The sequence below is a fragment of the Neopelma chrysocephalum genome, unplaced genomic scaffold, assembly GCF_003984885.1.
Source record: "Neopelma chrysocephalum unplaced genomic scaffold, ASM398488v2 Primary Assembly neopelma1_96710, whole genome shotgun sequence".
In the NCBI taxonomy this organism is placed as follows: Eukaryota; Metazoa; Chordata; class Aves; order Passeriformes; family Pipridae; genus Neopelma; species Neopelma chrysocephalum.
In genome coordinates this window covers 669,169-689,254 of record NW_020925354.1, presented here as the reverse complement: position 1 = coordinate 689,254, position 20,086 = coordinate 669,169, and the positions used below count along the sequence as shown (strand labels likewise).

The 20,086-nt window shown below is 36.1% G+C and overlaps 1 protein-coding gene across 1 annotated transcript in view; it reads left to right on the top strand.

Moving 5' to 3' along the window:
• Positions 1 to 20,086, top strand: part of CCDC171 (coiled-coil domain containing 171) — a 157,398-nt gene that overhangs the window by 99,297 nt on the left and 38,015 nt on the right. The window contains 2 exon segments of the mRNA XM_027709201.1: positions 2,412 to 2,466; positions 14,281 to 14,412. Of these exon segments, the coding sequence (XP_027565002.1) occupies positions 2,412 to 2,466; positions 14,281 to 14,412 (187 nt within the window).

Sequence of the window (20,086 nt, the reverse complement as noted above, 5' to 3'; positions counted from 1 at the left end):
TTTTTTAAATAGATACAATTTATTTATAATAAATGCAGAAACATCAGCTAGGTGACAGGTCTCAGCTGCCAAAGGGGCTGAAACCTGTTTTGGACCTAATCTTATCTGTAGAACAGGATAGATATTTCTGCTGAATTCAGAGAGTTTTGGATTTAGACATAAACCCCACACTTTTTTATACCATAACTTGAAGAGTGGAAGGAAATGTTCAGGGACCAATCTTGAAAAGATTGGTAGTCAAAAGGTGTTCTTTGACTTGAGCGAGATTGTTACTAACCTCTTACAGTTATATAGTCAGATAAAATTATAAATCCTTTCAGACTTTGTTGCCTATTACTTTTATTGTAGTATGCACTTTGAATATTGTTGGTCAGTGGCTAAGACTTAAAAAAAGTTCAATTTAAAATTAAAATTTCTCATTATACCTGAGGTTCATTTGACCTCTGAAGAATAATAGCTTAGAATCTTTAAGGCTTTTATGCAGCAGTGAAATAATGTAATTAATATAGTTATAAGTGAAATGTTTAGCAACCTAATTAAAATGACAAATATTATTTGATATGAGTGTATCAAAGCAGATATAACCTGAAGAAGGATTCGTTCTGGAAAGCTTACCCCTTTTCGCCCTGCCCCAGTCTATTTTATGCACTCTAGTAGGGATCATTCCCTGTGGTCATTCTTGTATTTAGAAAGGGTTATTTTAATGTGAAGTGGTTTTAAAGTTGACTTTGTTTCTGTATAAAGCAGTCGAATATTGATTAAGAAAGCTCCAATACCATTTATTGTTTTACAACTCTTTATAACAAATTTTTTTTTTCCCATCGGAACATAAGCAAAGTAGGTGAAAAAGAGTTTGCTTTTATCCAGAAAATCTTATTTTAATACCTATTCCATAACCTGAGTGATTGTAAGCAATGCAAGGGTGCCTTTCAACTTCTTTCCTAAAATTTTGCAGAGCTTTAAGGACAGCAAGATTTCTAGCTCATTCTGAGAATGGCTATCTTGATTTTCCTGAAGTGGTGGCCAGCAGTTCTTTCCACTTTCCTCTGGAGTAGGAAGCAATATTAATAAATGTGTCTGATAACAGTGAACATGACAGAAATTTAGTAGCCTTTTGGTAATTTCTCTGTGTCGTAGTTTAACCTCAGCCAGAAACTGAGTACCCAGCCAATCTAGTCCAAAGAAAAGCAGGATCCTGAGAGAAAAGTCTATGTGACAGCTTTATTAGGAGTGTAAAACCCAATCCTACTTTTCTGGCCACCTCTCCATATTTGCTGTTAAGATATGAATCAAGAAATGAGAAAGCAGCAGTTTTTCCATGGAGAAAAATGCCATGGGTTTGAGTGGAAAAAAGGAGTCTGGGGGAAGACCTGATCCCTCTCTGCAACTACCTGAATGGAGGTTGGAGTGAGGTGGGAGTCAGTCTCTTCTCCCCAGTAGCAAGTGATAGGACAAGAGGAAATGGCCTCAGGTTGTGCCAGGAAGTTTAGATTGGATATTAGGAAAAATTTCTTCCCTGAAAGGGTTCTCAACTACTGGAACAGGCTGCCAGGGGAAGTAGTGGAGTCCCCATCCCTGGACGTATTTAAAAGACATGCAGATGTGGCCCCAGGGGACATGGTTTAGTGGTGGACTTGGCAGTTCAAGGTTAATGGTTGGACTCAATGACCTTTAGAGTTTTTTCCAACCTAAATGATTCTGATTCTATGACTTCTGGTTTGGGTGCTTTAAAAGCTCAAACAAAATATTCACATAGCTGGCAAAATAAAAGGCAGTCCTGGAATGTTAAGGTATATCAGCTTTTCTGGCATGGATCCCTTTTGATTTCCTATGGTGTTCGGTGGTCATGCTGTCCTTTCTTCCTAGTCATATGGTATTATGCAACTTCAATTCTACTTCTGTCAATTGTCATTTGAGACCAAGGTTTTTTATGGCAGAATAACTGATGAAAACTGTCTTTCTTGCCTATTTTACAAAAAGGTGTAAGAGTATTGTTTCATTCTCCAAACTTCCCTTTCGTAAGGATAGGATCCTTGACTGGACTTCTTTTAGAAATATATGAGAATGTATTCTCTTCCTGCTAAAGCCTGGCCTCCTTTCAGCATGCCCCTTATATCTAAAACTGCATATTTCTTCTCCACGAGCATGATAGTTGTTTGTTAATATGCCTATAATTACAACTGGTTTAATTGGTAATCCAGAACATTCATATGAAACCATACCAAATAGTGGCACATTAACTAATTTTTAGGGTTTACATTGGAGATGTAAAAAGGAGAGATAAAAACAAACAGTTTGAGTTATCAACAATTAATTGAAAAGGTGTGATAGTTAAAAAATAGCAGAAAATGAATTTCCAAATTAGTAGAGCTTCAGTTCTATAAGCTACTTTTTTTTTTTCCTTGTAATAGAGACAAAGAATTGATCATTAGTCATATGAAAGCTGTGGAAGCCACTCTTCATAAGGTAAGAATCTGAAGTTATCCCTCTGGTTTGTGTTTCCAAACGTATCAAAGTTTTACAACTGCTTATTCTCAGGAAAGGAGGAGAGTAGAAATTTGTGTAAAGCAACTTCCTTTCCTTAGAGTTTGTTTCTACCTTCAACTTCTTTTATCTTAAAAAAATATTCAGATTTAGTGAAATAAAATGCATTTTTGTACTACAAAACCATATTTTTTTAATATAAAACTTATTACAAAATCCACTATCCTAACCTTAATCACTGAGAGCACACTTTCTGGTTACCAAGTGAAGACTATTGAATATCCAAGGCAATTGCTGTGGAGTTAAGTCTCTACTGTGTAAGACAGCAGTCATTTCCTGCAGTCTCATACGTGGTGGCTATAAAACATTTGCCTTTGTGCCTGCTGGTTTAATCTTTGATATATGATTAAAAAAATAAGGAAGAGACAGTAAATTGTAAACTGTAGTCAAAAACTTAAATGATAATTTTTAAAAACAGTTTTAAATTGAGTAATAATCTTAAGGGACTTGCACTATTTTGCCCTGGTTTAGTATTTTTCAAAGTCCAACAAAGCTGTATATATTAATTATTTGGGAGAAATGACTGTTAACTGTAGCTGTAAAGGTTAGTTTTTTTATAACTGTTTTTAGTCTAGAGCAACACAGAGCAGAATAAGTGTTTTTATTACCTTGGAGTGTTAATTTCCCTTATAATGTCTTGAATTCTCATCAACATGGCAATCTATTCCTTATTTTAGTTTCTGTGTTCACCAGAAGTGTTGCTAATTTAATTTTCAGATACTTTTTTCGAGTTTCTCTTTGCTTTAATGTTCACGGAAAATGACAGAGCTTAGAACTGTGTTTTAGCTGCAGCAAACTGTGCTGGTAGAGACTGTCTTGCTTTGTGCCCCCTCCTTTTTCATAGTGGCTTCTTTTAAGCCTAGAAATGTATGCCATGCAAAAAGTGCTGTGTTTTTGCAGTAACAAATGCAGTTCTTGGCATTGAGAATTTATTGTTCTGGATTGCAAAGTTACATTTTTATTTTGAAAGCTGTGCTGTTATATGCACAAGGACTGAAGTGTTTTGGGGAAAGGTTATAGATAAGGTCACATGCTTAGTAGTGATTATCCTGATGCAGTAAATTGATCAAGAAAAAGCTATCTTTTTGTGAAAATTTTAGTTACCACATCTGCTTCTTAGTTTTTGATGTACACAGTTGTTAGGCCCAAATAGCATATTATTGAGCAGCAGAATAATTTATCCTTTCTAGTTTGTCAACCTAGAGAATGAGGAAAACATAAGAATTAGAAATGACAGGATGCTCCTTTCAGCAGGAACTAAAAAAATTGATTGTAAATAATTCATAATTTGACATAGCATTTCTCCTAGAAGAACAAAAGGAAAAAAATATTGATCTGTGTTTGGGAAATATCTGAAATGTAAATCCTACATCATAATGGTAGCTAATTACCTAGTGTTAATGAACATGGCTTATGTGTAAACTATTGAGTTTACACTGTTGTTCTTAAAGGGTTTCTCGTACAGTGAAAAATCAGAACATGATGAAGTGGATGAAATACTAGTAAAGGAAGACGAAACTTCTCTTTTCTCCACTAGAAATTCTGGGAACTGCTTTTATGTTCAAAAAAGAAATGAAAAGAAAATGGATAAAGTTCAGAATCATTTGCAGTTGAATATGTATTACCATTAGCTGCAGTTATACGTACGAGAGTTTGAAATTGAAGATTGTAGTATTTCTACATTGATGTATTCATGAGCAAATATCCAGAAAATTCCACTGCATCACTTGCAGAATCTGTATTATTAATGTATAATGCTAAATTTTTGCCTATAGACCTCAAAGGGATTTTATAGACATCCTTAGTAATCTTAGTTGGACTGAGGATAAGACAGTATTCTCTGATCCATTAAAGTGGCCTCATTCTTTTCTAACTCTATTCCTATAAGAATTCCAGAAGGCAGCAATACAGGTATTAGATAAATCTGCCTTTGGGCATACCTGGGTGTAGCATTCAACAAACAAAGCAAGAAGAATCAGAGCAGAAGGAAACAATCTCTGTGCATGCTTCTAATGCAGCTCTAGACAAGGGATCATTTACACCACTTTCTGCCCCCTGCTGTGCCTGGATGGAAATTCTAGTATCATACATTTGACTAAGTCAAAAAGTGCTTGGGCATGCTTGTGCACAGAATGATTCTTTCAAGACCATTTGAGAGCCACCTTTTATAACCATCACGAATATTTATGGAGCATAAGTGTTGAAGAATTTGAGCACTGCATACACTAAGAGAGAAAATATTTTTGGCAGCTAGTTCCGTATTCTTCATAAATTACAAGATATTCTTTGAAAGGTTATTTTTTGTCTGTCCTGGATCTCGTCACATTAGCTATATTTATCCTACTCCTGGAGCTGAATTATTTGCACAAGAGTTCTTGATATCATTAAAATAAGAGATTTTTCCCTGTCTTATACCATCTGAATAGTATGGATAAATATCTAAATGCAAAATGAATGTTTTAACAAATTAAAAAACCACAACAGAATATCACCAAGGGCAAACAAAGACCTCAAGAGGATATTGGTTTGGCTCAGTTTTATTTTCAAAATATTGAAGATGACCAAAAGGTGATAGAAAAATGATAATAGACATAAAATAATTTTTAATGAAAGAGTTCTGAGAGGAACTGCTATCTACTTGAAGTTCACACATAAAGAGTTTTCTTAAAAAGTGTTCTAATAGAAAGAAAAGCCATTTAAGTGAATGTCTTTTTTTAGAAACCATCTGCAGTCCTTTTTTAATGTATGAAAAATAAATTTTTTCTTGAAACATTTTCCTCTCACAAAGTTGAGGTTATTATTTTTGTTATAAATACACCCTTTCCCTTTGTATTGCTCCTCCATTTGAGTGCTTATGGTGGATTAGCCTTGGGCACCAGCCAGAGACCCACTCAGATGCTCTCTCACTCCCCCTCAACAGGACAGGAGGAAGAGATAGCACGAGAAAGTTCATGTGTTGAGATCTAGATTGCGTACTAGTTACTGTCACAGGTAAAATAGTTGACTTAGGGAAATTATTTTATTTATTAAAATAGGTTTGGAGAGTTCGAAATAACAGTTAGAAAATAAGCATTATCCTGCCTTTTAAGCTCAACTTTGCTCGTGACTCCTTTGCTTGTGCTCTGAGACAGAGGGGCTTGCAGACAGTCCATAGTAACTACTCTCTCTTGCTTCTTCCTCCTCATGCTGTTTCCTTGAACCAGTATGGGCTGCAGACCTTCAAGAATACTTGCTCCAGTATGAGCTCTGGATGGCTTTCAGTTCCTTCAGGAACTATCCACTTGCTCTGTTGTGGGATCCTTCATGGAATATGGTGTGGACCTCTGCAGAGGCTATGGGGAAATACCTGATCCAGTGGCTCAAGCATTTCCTCCCCACTTCTTCTCTGACTTTGATATTCAATCTTTTTCTTCCCTTCTGCTCTCCCTGTGTGGTGTGCTTTTGCCAGTCTGAAATTCATTTTCACAGTGGGGCCACCAGCAGGGCTGTGGGACTCAGCCGTGTCCTGCAGTGGTCCATTTATGGTGGCTGGAACTGGCTTTGTCCCACCTTACAGAGGCTGCCTTCCAGCCCCTGTTGCCAGCACCAGGGCCCCTGCACCTGGTACGGTGCTATAACTGCCTCCTCTTCAGCCTGCCTATATCCCTGTACTCTACACTCAGCCTCTGCTACACACCATTATGGGAAGCCATCCCAGTGAGTCAGCCTTTATGGAGGCAGAAAATTGTTTCTGTTTCTCCTTGTGCTCTTAACTATTAAAATCTTGACAAGCTTTATAGCCTGTCAGAGTTTTCAGCCTGTCGTGGCTGCTTAAGATTTGGCCATTTTAGCAGGTAAAATACCATGTCCTCACAATTTTTCCTAATATCAGTTAGCAACCTATGCTTTCTGACATTTTGGAACAGGTCAGGGATCAAAGCATCTATCCAGTTTGCTCCTTTCCTTTTGGCACTTGGTCAGAAAAATTACTCTTCATTCACTTCTGTAGCACACTTCATTTCTGCTGATTGAAAGGTTCCTATGCCAGCTGGCAGAACAGCTTCCATGCAGACCTGTCAGCAGTCATGCCTTGAAATCCTTCCACTGTTGTGTTTCATTGCCTCACTGCCACTCCTGTTGTCTTGTCTGAAATGTCCCTAAACTGTCTGTATATGATTTCTGAGCCTCACGGTTCTATCAGTTGAAAAAAATAGGAATACCGTATCATCTATCCTGTTACATACTTGTAAAAAATACAAAGACATCTTTCTTTATCTGATTTAATGATGTGTTTTTTTAATACAGCACCAAGAGACAGTTGGAGACAGGATGAGACCATTGAATACTTGAGAATTAGTAAGGTTGTAACATTAGATTGTTATTAGTGATGGGATCCATAGCAATCAAGTGCATTTCCTTAGAATAGCTGTTTTACAGCCTGCAAGGAATTAATTTACAAAAGGTTTAAGTCCATATACAGGTGACTACATCAGTAAAAACAGTATAAGTGCTAATAGTTGTTGGTTTCAGCAAGAAGACCACAAGTTGACCAGGCCCTGGAAGAACAGAACAGTTATAAGTCTTAAGTTAGCTGCCTCAGTTCGACTCAGTAGATATGACCTGATATATGTAAGTATAGTGATCAACCACATTTCTCTCAGTTAACTGGGATCTATAGTCCATCATATTATTTATTTATTATTATTATTTATTGTTATTATTTTATTGTTTATTATTTGTTATTGTTTTAGAGATCTCAACTTAAAATTCTTCCTAGCCTAATCAAACACCCAGAGCCGGTTTTTCTATGTGTTTAGACAAACTAACATTAAGAGTGAAGCCTGCTTGTGTGCTCAAGGTCTATCCATCACTGTGGCCCTGGGTTGTTCTAAACTGGCCCTATCAGAAGCCTATTGAAACAGTGGGTATGTGCAAAAGATCACAAAGAAGATCGAATTAGACTGTTTAAATTCTAAATAATTCCTGTAAGAAATTTACAGTAGGAAACAAGCTATTATTTCTCTGGACTAAGAAAAAATGCAGTAAAAATATTACTTTTTCTCCTCCTCCATCTCAAATTCGCACCTCTTAGTTTCAGGGTTTGATGAATGACTTTTGTTTCCTCCCCTAGTAATCTGACTTTCTTGATCTGTGTGCCTAAAGATCAGTTGTGCAGGACATACAGGTGTTAGCACAGCTGGCTTGCTGATGACAACTCTGTCCATATAGCTGTCTTGTGTGTCATCACTCATATTGTTCAGTGTCATTCTGACCTAGCCAAGCTAAAAATGGTACTCCAGCTCAAGAGGGATTTAGAAACCTTGACAAAGTAAAGATAAGACATTGCCGAATGTCATATCCGTGTGCTTAACTGTTTTCAGTTTAGACATATCTAAATAACTAATTTCAGGGTGCATATTTCTTCTTCTTTATCTTTTGTTGGTTTTTTTTGGTTTGGTTTTTTGTTTGTTTGTTTGCTTGTTTGTTTGGTTGGTTTTGGTTGGTTGGTTTATGTTGAGTTGGGCTTTTTTTGTTTGTTTGTTTGTTTTTTAAAGGCTGAATACTTTAGTGTAGTTTGCCTTCAGTAAGGAAAAATCCTTGTTTGGAGAACTGCGGAACTACTGAATACATTAAATGTTGTTTTCTCCAGACATAGTTTCGTTTTCAGTCCAAGGTCACTGAAATCCATTCATAGGGAATGTATTATAGTGCACATCTTGCAACCACAGTGAAGCCTAGGTGCAGTGGTCAATGTTTGCAAAAAAAACCACTGGATCAAATTAACATCTTATTCAACAGAGTGTGTAGTGTATGTGTGTAGTAATGCAAGAAAGCTTGAATTAATTTTATAAGTAAGTCTGGGATGGTACTCTGCTTTGAAAATTAATTTCCATAATCTTGACTAATCTGAAAGAGGGAAAAAAAAAGCCAATCAGACCCAAAACATCAGTTTTATGATGTTTGAGATCATCATAATGAGATATAGATACGAGATACCTCGTATGATATATGTCTCCTTACACAAATGGTGTTATGAAGGAATTAATGTTCTTTTAGAAACCACCTGTGAAATGGCTTGGTTTGTAATTAAATGCAGATTTATATGACAGTAATCACAAAAGATAGTCTCTAAATCTCTATGCTAATAGAGAAATTTTCAGTAGTTTTTCAATTGAGTGAAATATTTGATATACCTAATTGCATTAATGTATGGCTACCTACAGCAAAGTATGTTGAAAAACTCCTTAAAACCTCCACTATCAACAGAAGTCAAACCCTTCTTTTGATGAAAGAGGGTGCAATAATCCGCTGGCCTTTAATGAGTACTCAGACCTAACTGTGATGGCCATATAGCAAGTGTCCATTCAACTGTATCATGTAACTCTTTTTCCCTTTCCCTCCTACTAGACACTATTTTGTCTCAGCAAAATATGTTGTGATTTGGTGTAGTTTGGTTTTTATCCTTCTTGGGGAAAATAAAAGAAATTTGAGGGGTGTTTTTGCAGTTCAGTTGTCTAGTTTAGTTCCCAATATCATTGCTCACCTCATTTGCTCTCTAATTGTGGCAATAGTTTTCCAGTTTTCAGGTGTTTGATTTAAAATGCCTTCAGTTTAACCTGTGCAAACTTGTCTCAGGTAGTCTTTCTACTTCTAGAGTGATCCTTGATTGCTGAAACATCCTGATGGAAAATATTGTGTCTGGGATTATATAGGCCCTCACTTAGCAATATGCATATACACGTTTTGAAGTGATTTCCTTATTTTCGGAGCAGACTCAGACTCTGGTGTTTATGAGCAACTGATAATAACGGGTTGACTCTTTGATCTAGCAGGGTGCCGTGGTTTGTACTTCTTTGGATATTGCGTGTGCCAAATCCCTTATCAAATCTTTTGGGGTCTGTGTTCCCTTAATGGGCTAACACTTCAAGTGTGATCACTGTTTTCCAGAGAGCCCATAGTATTGGGATGTAACATTAAGAAAATAACTTGTATTGGCAATTTAGTTGAAGAACTACTGTTATCAGCACTATGCAGTACTATTGTTGGTGCAACTTCCTTCCTGTATATTCACTCATATTTTCTAGTATAGAGTAAGAAAATATCAATAATTCATAACTAAACATGAAAAAAATAAGAGGTGTTCATGAAGGTTTAATTCTGTCCACTAATGTATATAAATTTTTTTCTTTAGTTCCATGATAATTTGTACCACTGTAACAAAGACTTGCCCATTCCATTTAGTTACTATATAATTTATTTCTGTTAAAATACTTCTAATTGAAGAAGGCAAAGGACCATGTTCAGTAGACGTGCGTGTCCTTAACTTGTGTAATATGGCCTCCATTGTACATGCTGCGCTGGAGGTATGGAATCATGTGGCTAAATCAGTCACATACTTACAAGGCTGAGGTTAAGACTAAGATGTGGTTTGCATTCAAACTGCTTTCTTCTATTTTAAAAAGTTCTAAAACCATTTTTGTCCATTATACGTCATATGCAGAACACATAGCAGTATGGTAGAAACCATTTTGTTTTCACTCTTCTAGAATGATTTGTGTATTTGTAGCTCCTGTTATATCAGCAATATGGTCATCTCAAATCAAATAAATTGAATCAGGGTTTGCCATTCACTTATGACCGTATCACTGCATCATTGTAGTTCTGCTGCTGCTTAAATTGCAGATGATATGCTATTAAAAAAGTATCAAGAAATGAAAGTATAATAAGCCCAAAGTTTTTTACTCTCTTGAGTAAAACTTTGAACTTATAAAATATTCTCCTAATATAGATTACATAGTGAAATTTATATTATCTTATTTTTGTAATAAAAACCCATTGAATTAGGCACAAAACAGAAACTAAAATCTCAGGTTTGTTGTACCGGTCAGTATCTGGGCAAAGACACTAGGAAAGCCTAGGCACATTCTAATACCATTTGCAACTTGCTAGCATTTAGTACCATGTCTCTATTGGCATAACTGGACATACCAGCTTGAACTGTGCAGAGGAAAAACAAAGTGAGCCCAGAAGTGGTCTGTGACAAAGCTATTGTTATCTTGAATCAGCAGAAAATTTTGAAGTCAATTTTTGAACGTGCAGAATTAGCCCATCAAATTCTACACCTTGGTTCAGCCAATAATGTAACTTCAGTTTATTATTCAGTTTCAGCTTTGATCTGAATTAATGAATACTTTATTGATTTTAATTTGAGTGACTATAGTCTTGTCTTTGTTGCTGTCCTAATTAATTAAAAAGTTAAATGCCATCATAAGTCACTATGCCCCTTTGTTTTAAAATGTTATGGGTATTGTAGTAGAGTTGTGTGGATCTATTTGTGATTTTGCCTGGTTTTGGATAGTATTTCTGTATGGCTAAATTGAAAAATCTAAGGATCATACTCAGCTGCGCACTGTCACAGTACTTAACTATGCTCAGTGTAAAATCACTCTTACAACTTTTCACCATTGCAGCTAAAATTATGTTTACCAAAATGAGAAATAACCAGAATCTTCACTAACATTGAATAAATATACATTTATATAATTTTTCTCTATATTAATTTTGGAGTATAGGGAAGTGGAACTGGTTTTAGACATTTTTAATCAATGCAGTAAGCCCGATTAGCTGATTAGGTTTATTAGATTTTAACATTAAGTCTCTAGCCTAAGGAGACGCCTCAGACAAAATAGCCTTGCTTTAGATTTCATCTATATTAAAAAAAAAGTCATTAAATACAAAAAAAGCTCTGAAAGTTGCATTTTAAAGTTAAAGTATATAGGATGGTTTTCCTGGCTGTCAAGCTTCCAAAAAACCCCCTCTTTTTAAAAAAAATAAAATTACCAGTTTGACCTTTTCCTCATGGTTCTCTAATGTAAGTCTGTATGTGAGTATTGTGCCTGCTCCATTAGAAAATGAGGAAATAAACTCAGTTTCCCAACCCCTGTCATTATATTTCTGGATCTCAAAAAGCCAATTGACAGAAGTTATTAAATTAGTTTTTATTTAAGATTTTGTACAGGTATAGTCTATTCTATTCTATGTAGGCATGGCCATTGTAGTTTTCCAGTCTTTTAACAGGTAGCCAACTTGAAGACTATTTTCATTTCTAGTGAAACAATGCAATGATATTTGTACAGTATACACCCAATGTTTTGTTCTTTTTCCTGAATCCTTGTGAGTATTTTTCAAAGGTAAAGTTTGCCTTAATTTTGTGTTCTCAGTATGCATATTGATAATGAGATTTACTCTTTACAATCTAAGTATTTACAAACACAGAAAATGTTGTGTTTGGTTTTTTTTAGTTGTGATCTTCCTGTCAAATATCATAATCTTTAAGAAGCTAATAGGTACTTTTCTGAAACAGTGGTATTAATGGCATATGTTTATCAAAATGCAGCTATTTTAAAAAATGGGTTTTATTGTTCAGTGAATGTCAGACCCCAATACCGAAATGGAGAGTTTGAAACTAATAGGGTTAAAAGGACTTCTACTGTCTGTATTGTGTATGTATTATACCTACATTGCTTATACATTGTTTTTTTCCCCCTAGTATTAGCAATCTGCTTTTGTACTTTGACATAGGGATTTCCCTTGTGAATTTTGTCACAGAAAAAAGAGAATCATCAATATCGCGGTTAAACTTGACTTTCAAAGCTAATAGTATCTCATTTGGGGGCTGAAATTTAATAAATTTTCTTTGATTCTGTTTGAGTTTTTAAACATCAAACAATGAATTGGCCAGGGTGCAGTAAAATATTTAGATCTATTGACTATGGTTCAGAAGGGTAGAAGGCAAAACACTGGTGGTTTGATGTTGATAAATTCTTAGTACCTTAATCCACATTAATGTTTTCTTTTATCTGTGGGCATACTGGCAGCAAAGACATTGAAAAGTTGGTATATATAAGCTATAAAAATGTAAATTGTGTGTGTGTGTGTCTGTGTGTGTATGTGTGTGTGTATTTAAAGCAATGCATTTTGTTATATTCAGCAAGATTAACATCTGACCAGAATTACACATGCTGACAGAACACTCTAGAGAGTATATTTGTTCCATAGGACTGTATATCCTGAACCTAGTGCACTATGTGTGCAAAAAATGTGTAGAGGACCTTTCCTGTTATAAAAATTGCATCATAGTGCATATGTTTGGCAGCCACAGGTATTGACAGGAATTCTTTAGGTCAACTTGGGAAATGTATGACTCCCTATTCCCACAGAACAGAGGAATGAATAACATAAAATCTTTTCTTCTTTGTGTCAGTAGATTTGCACAGCTTCTTTCAATCAGAGCAGATTTTAAAGGCTCTGCTATTATTTGAAAGATGTTCACTCATAATCAACATTTTACAAAAATCTAATTTTGTAAGTAGTTAACGGAAAAGTAATCTGGGATTTAAAATTAATAGACCTAGGTTTTAATTCATGTTTGATGTGTTCTTGTGGGCAAGAGAGCCTTTAAGAAAAACTGAAATATATTTAAATAGTATTTACTAAATGGTTTATCTATTGAGTTATGGGTATTTAGTATATATTCAGTTTATGTTTTATTATCAGACTGTATATTGTTTAGTTAAAGGCTATGTTTGCAACACTTTCTATTGCTACTCAACACATGCAGTCTATGCCTAATGAATGGATTTCATCTATTCGTTTGTACTAATATATATTTGTATGTGTGTCTATCCATCTGTATTACAATCTAATGTGACTACTGGGGTCTCCTGGAGGTGGACATGGTAATTTTAGTATTAAATAGAGTGAAAAATGGGTGTGTGGCATCATATGATGTACGAACATAGCTGATGCGCCTGTGGAAGTTACGTGTTAAATACATATAATTTCACATCCACGCTGACAGACTCTGGACACGTTGCGAAACACGGGGAAGTGTTGGATTTTAGGCAGTGTCCGATGTTTGTCCATGCCCGAGGACAAAGCGGCGGCGGTGCTGCCGCGCGCGGCCGGCAGGTGGCAGTGCGACACCAAGGGCGCGGGGGCTGCGCGGGGCCACCCGCGCTCCGCGAGTCCGCCCGCCTGCCGAAGGACTGAACACCAGTCTGTCTGGGCTTTGTGCAAATTGTAGCATTTCCCACTTCAAATTGGCACGGTCAGAAACTGCACAAAAGTCAATTAATACCACTTAGTGCGTTATTTCTTACAGTTAGTCTGCAATAAGAGATCTAGTAGCATTTTTTCCTTTTTTGAGTTGTTTTTTGTTTTTTTTTTTTTTTTTACCCTTGTTAATTGGAAAGCTACAGGTTAGTTCACTTTGCTTTGTTTGTGGATTGTTCATTTTATTTTGGATTGTAACTGAATTGCTACTAAATGAACCTTATTCTGGAGAACTGATACAATCTCCCTATAGTATGCAGCACTCACATACCAGCTTCTTGCTGGTGTGATCGCATGAACTTTTTAATTTCATAGCTCATTTTTGTTTCAGTTAGAAGTACAATGAGGTTTTTACAGGGGACAGATCTGTGAAATGTATATGCCAGCCGGACTAGTGAGCCCTTAGTGTCTCTTATTCTCATTTCAGACCAGGGGAAGATGCTTTTTCTTCTTAACATTCTCTCCCAGCACTCAGAATTAGAGATTTATTTGCAACGAAAAATCAATTAGTCCTAAATTTATTCATGGATTTCAGGTCCAGCGATCAATGCAAGTCCACTCAGTGGGCTCAAGGGGACCCAGTTCATCCCAGTTAATGTGTCTGAAGGGGAATTAACATTGATGCTGTTTTTTTCCCTTTAGGTCAGAGATCAGGCCTTGCTGCCATGTGCTGCGGCAGCCGCGAATGACTTCACCCTGGAGCTACCCAAACTGCACCTGGAGACCTTTTCAGAGGAAGGGCTGAAGGGCAGGCCAGAGGCTGCAGCATTTCAGGTTAGAGTCTAAGATAATCCTGATTCTTGTTTTCATTTTTGGCAACTGAGACAGAACAAGAAGCTAGACTTCTCTGAATGTGTGGAGAACAAAAATCTTCAAAACTATTGCAGTGAACAGTTGAAAGAGAAATAATTTCCATGTATACTGTTGTATATGGTATTTCAGAGATGATGTGAACTTCTAATTCTGCGGTAATAGTGTTAAATAACTGTCAGGAATATGACCATGGAAAAATTCAAATGTTATATTTGAAATGTAATATCACTTTATGCCCCCCCTCCTCCCTTTAATTTAAGCAAGACAAATTAAAAAAAGCCCAAGATTCTCATGCTGCTACTTGGTCTGTATCAGATTTTTTTGTATTAAAGTTTTAGAATTAACAGTGATTTTTAGTGGTTCTAATTTAAAAGAAACTGCTACTTAGAATACCTTAATATGGAAACTGTTTGGTTCATGTAGGTTTATAGATTTATGTTTCAAAATATTAATTTTGTTAGTAGGAAACAGTGGGGGGAAAAAGAGAAATCAATTGAAAATGTGCATATTTTCAGCTCTGAAAATCGATCCTGTGCAATACCTACTTATTGTTTTTAAGTTTGTTATATCTTCTTCTATACAAACTATACCTTAGTCTTTATAGCTGTACAGAATACATTGTTTTTAAAGGCAGAATATTTTGTTTTCCTAGAGAGAGAACAAAAGGCAGAGTGAGTACATAGTTCTTTCATTGTGCTCTTCTGTCTGAATCAAAGGAAAGGTAATCAAGAGAAATGCAAGGACATTAGACAATGCAAGTATTACATTGTGTGTGTACTTTTCTGTAGTAACCCTTTTGAATTTATTATAGGTGTTCTATTCTATATGTAGTATGTAATGGCAGGAGTAGCGTTACAAACTTTAAACATTCAAGAAAGACAGATTCTAACTTGGAAATTTCTCATTGTTGCCCTCTTGCATACATGCCTTTTAATATGACAAAGATTTAAATTATGTATTTCTCTAATGAAGCAATAATATGTAACATCTTCAGATTCTCATGAACTTTAGTTGGCACAACTGTATGTCTCTAACAAAGGGTACGTTGCAAATGCTTCCCCAGTATAGTGATGATCACTTTTAAAACTGTGCTAAAGGTTCCACAGGTGGCATCTTTTCAAAGAAGCTGTCGTGGAAATCACCAGCTTTTAGATACTACTTTTCTAATTCAGTGGTAGCTCTTCAGTGCTAGCTGCTGCTTTTTTTTTTTTGTCCCATCCCGACTTCTATTCTTTTTTGACCTTACAATGATGATAGAAGTGTTTGCAAGACAGCCTATTTATTCTTTCTTTTTAAGAAGATGAAGAGAAACAGAAATATAAAAAGTTGCGCTTCACATTTGTACAGAGTGCTTGTGGTATAGGTAACACATAGTAATGTATGTGCTGGATAGCTCGCTGGTGGTGCAGTGTTGTAAACCTACTTTTTGTGCGCCTGACAGCTTCAGTTACACTTGGTTACTCTGTGCCTATGCAAACAGCACCAAAAGGTTCAGTCCATATCACTGTGAAGTTCCTTTTCTCCTTCCCTTTCTCCTTTTCCCTTTTCCTTCCTCTTCTGTCCCTCCTCCTCTCTCTCTCCCTCTCCCGCTCCCCCTCCCCCTCTTCCTTTGCTATCTCTGATTACACAGTGCCTGTTTGATAAGTTTCTAAGTACATTATAGAGATTTTATTATGAAATTTACCTTTTATAGCTGGGAATCTGATAATTGATTTTAATTTCACTGTATGTAAAACTGTATTATGGGCAATTGTCTAATCCTGAATGAGGTGAACAGTTAGTACATTTATATGTTAGAACAGTTAGAACATTTGTATGTTCATACGCATCCTCATAGGTTATCTTTCTTCCAAATTTTTCAGAAAGCAAGTGGCTCTCAAGGACGTTTTGAATGAAATCCGCTATCTTTAATTTACCTCATGGGCTCAGCAGCATTAGAGATCTATATTCCTTGTCACTGGGAATATGGAAAGTCTTAGAATTTTTAAATTGTTGTTGTCTTGGTGTAAATGTTTTTTGTGAAAAATATACTTTCTTTATAATAGACAAGTGCAAAGAAGGTTGACATGATGAACCTAAGTTGCCTGACTGTGAACTAAGCTATCAGAGATTTGGGGTTTTTTTGTGGCATGCTTAATTAAATATCTTGTTTTTTAGCAAATGCATCCAACATTCCATATACCATGAAGACTTGCAGCACTGATCAAACAAACACACAAATAAAGTCCCTGTCATTCTCAAATGAAATAACCATGTAGAAGGTGTGCATCTTTTAAATAGTTTAGTTTACACTCTAGACCTTCAGGTAATGAAATGAAATGTTTCATGCACAAAGTTCTATGTATCTTCTCCAAAGCTTGCACTTTTTGTAATGGCTCTTGAATCACAAAATTATGCAGTAGGTTGAAATATTAAGTTATTCAATAAGAATATCCTTGCGCTGAGTATCTTCTACAGCCCCATGCAAGTAGTGAAAGTGTGACTTAATTTGCAGGCATTTTTAAAATTCTTGAGCTCTGCAACAGAATTACTATAATAGTTTGAAAATGTCACTTCAAATGGATAAGTAAAGAAAAAGTGGAATATCTCGAAGAGTAAAATATCATTGCTATAGCTTTGAAGCATCTCATCTGGTATGTAATTACTGTGAAAAATGTTATGTCACAAAGTGATACTGTTTGTTGCTTATTTAGGTTAAAGTGGAAAATTATAGTATTGTTTTCAAGCAACTAAAACACAGGAACACAGGATTGTTCTGGCCATGCCTGAATGTTCCTACAAAAAGAGACAAAAAGTGGAACCATATATGAAGCCTTCAGTGAATACAGGATATAGGGTTAAAAAAGCAACTAAAATGACATGGCATTGCTAATTGTCTTGCTTGGCAGATGACTGTTTAAATTAACCAATAAAGGTTATCAGCTCTTTCTAAAATAGAAAATTCAATTGTGTTACATCTTTAGGAAGAGAATAAGGTTACTTACTAATCTTAACTCTGCCTTCTGAAAGAGTTTATTGGCTCACAGAAAAAGTGGTTCAGAAGATTAATTCTGAATTGTCTCAAATACTTTTACATCAAGTATGTAATTGACACTAATGCCAAGAGTTTTTACCTGAAAACAATGAATGAAGCCCCCAAATAAATCATATAAGATTTAAACGTTCATGTATAAATAATTAAGCATCAGTATATTCTCACTGTGGGTTTCTTCTGTTTGGAGATATAGACATAGAAGAGTAAGAACTACTTTGAAAGAAACTTCTTGAAGCAAATTTAGGTGCCTCAGATGCATATGTTAATGTTATGTTTTAAAGCAATTATAGCTGAATTATGGTAAAACAGCTTCTAAATATTTATGATCATGATACAACATATCTGAAGACATGACTCCAGTTACTAGTTGAACACACAAAGGAAATTGGAAACATGCTAAACATGAGCCAGCAGTGTGCCCAGGTGGCCAAGAAGGCCAGTGGCATCCTGGCTTGTATCAGCAATAGTGTGGCTAGCAGGACTAGGGAAGAGGATTGTCCCCCTGTAGTCGGCACTGGTGAAGCAACACCTCGAATTCTGTGTTCAGTTTTGGGCCCCTGATGACAAGAAAGACATTGAGGTGCTGGAGTGTGTCCAGAGAAGGGCAGTGGAGCTGGCAAAGGGTCTGGAGAATGAGTCCTATGAGGAGCAGCTAAGGAAGCTGGGGGGTGTTTAGTGAAGAAAAGGTGGCTCATGGGACACCTTATTACTCTCTACAAATACCTGAAAGGAGGTTGCAACAAGACAGGGCTTGGTCTTTTCTCCCAGGCAACTAGGACAAGAGGACTAAGCTTCAAGCTATGCCAGAGGAGTTTCAGGGTGGACATCAGAGAGGCTGGTTAAGCATTGGAATGGACAGTCTAGGGAGGTGGTGGAGTCACCATACCTGAAAGTGTTCAAGAAACTGTGTCCTCTGTTCTTTATCTCTCTCTGCCATGCGCTGTTGTGCTCTGCTGCCTGTCCCCATGTCCTTCCTGCAGATTCTCCATGACACATGTGCTCTCCTGGCTGAATACTTGCTTGTTGCTGTGCTCACGTTGATGCACGGGAGAGGGAGAGCTCTGCTCTCTCTGCCCTACACATGTTTGTGCTTTCCTTCTGTCAATCTCTATCTGCTGCTCTGCCTAGGTTTCTCTCAGTCTCTGCTCCTCTCTTCTGCTCCCTGTGCCCACCTTTCCCGCTCTATCTTGCTTGCTCTACATCAGTCTTTCTGCCCTCATTGTCCCTCCCTCCCACCTGCCCCATCTTGCTTCCTCTGTCACTGTCTTCAGCATGTATCTGTTCGTGCAGGTTTAGATAGTCCACATGGGATTTACATGTCCTTTGCCTTTCTTAGGTGTTTTGAAGTAATTTGGAATGAAAAGTGCAGTGATAACGTAGAGTAATATAGTCAAGTACTGACATATTTTCAGTGTTAGCATATAATCGTTACAAATTTACAGAGAAGTAGGTTCTTACTGTTTATACATTCATGCATGATTTAGTCATGCATTAACTAATTGTGTTGTAGGTCCACTTTTTCTAAATTTTTTGACAAACATAAATGTAGTTTTAGGAGCTTCCTAGTTTGTATTTATTTTAACTTGTTCATTAATTTTAGATTTATGCTTAATAGATTAGAAGGTGAAAGATATGCATAGTTTTGGTGATAATTTTCTTCAAAATAATGAACACTTTTTCATTCCTGTGTTTGCTTGTCAATAAAAAAGTTCTTACCAAATTGAGGAAGCAAGTGATTTCAAAGGTAACATTATCATTCTGTCATCAGATTTTATCCTCTGCATAGGGCATGTCTTTCAAACATAAATCAGTTCTGATATGAGGACTTAATAAGAAGAATTAATCATGGAGTAGCTTCTTAAAAATTGAATTATTAGTATTTTAAATCTTGTACTTCTGTTTTAGAGCCATTTGCTTTTTTTTAATGGCATGGCTGTAAAAGAAAAAAATGTTTTTTTTCCTCTTAAAACTTCAGAAAGAATAAACCTATTTTAGAGTCTTGAAGATAGTGCAGCATGCACACACTTCTAGTGTTTTCTTTTTACTTACACCATTTCACCAGAGAAGGAACTATCCATTGTATTATAGATGCTGAATACTGCCTCCTCTGGAATTGGTTGCTGTTTCTTGTAAGGTAAAACTGGGTCTTCGTTTTCCAGGAGTTCAACAGCAGCTTTCAACAACAACTGGGCTGCCCTCACACTCTTCTTCTCCTATCCTAATTTGATAAGACTAATTTCTCAGCTAGTGTCAAAATGTGCTACTTCTAAACTGACTACAAGCCTGCCTTTCAATATACTGTTCAAAAAGTGATTCTTTATTACTCTAATGCTACTTTACACTTCCACTTTGAGGTGAAATACTCATAAATAAGTAGATGTTTTAAACTCACTAGAGTGAGGTGACATGTCTTGTGACCCTCACCTTTTGCAAACTTCAATTTGTCAAAAATAAAGTTTGTACAGGACTTAAGAAACAGTAATTAACAACTAAGTAAAATCTGAATAACCAGATTGAAGAGATGTAACATGAAGAATTCTAATTTAATCTCCTTGAATTTTTTTTGTCTCCAGATAGCAGCTGCATCATGCTGCTAGATAT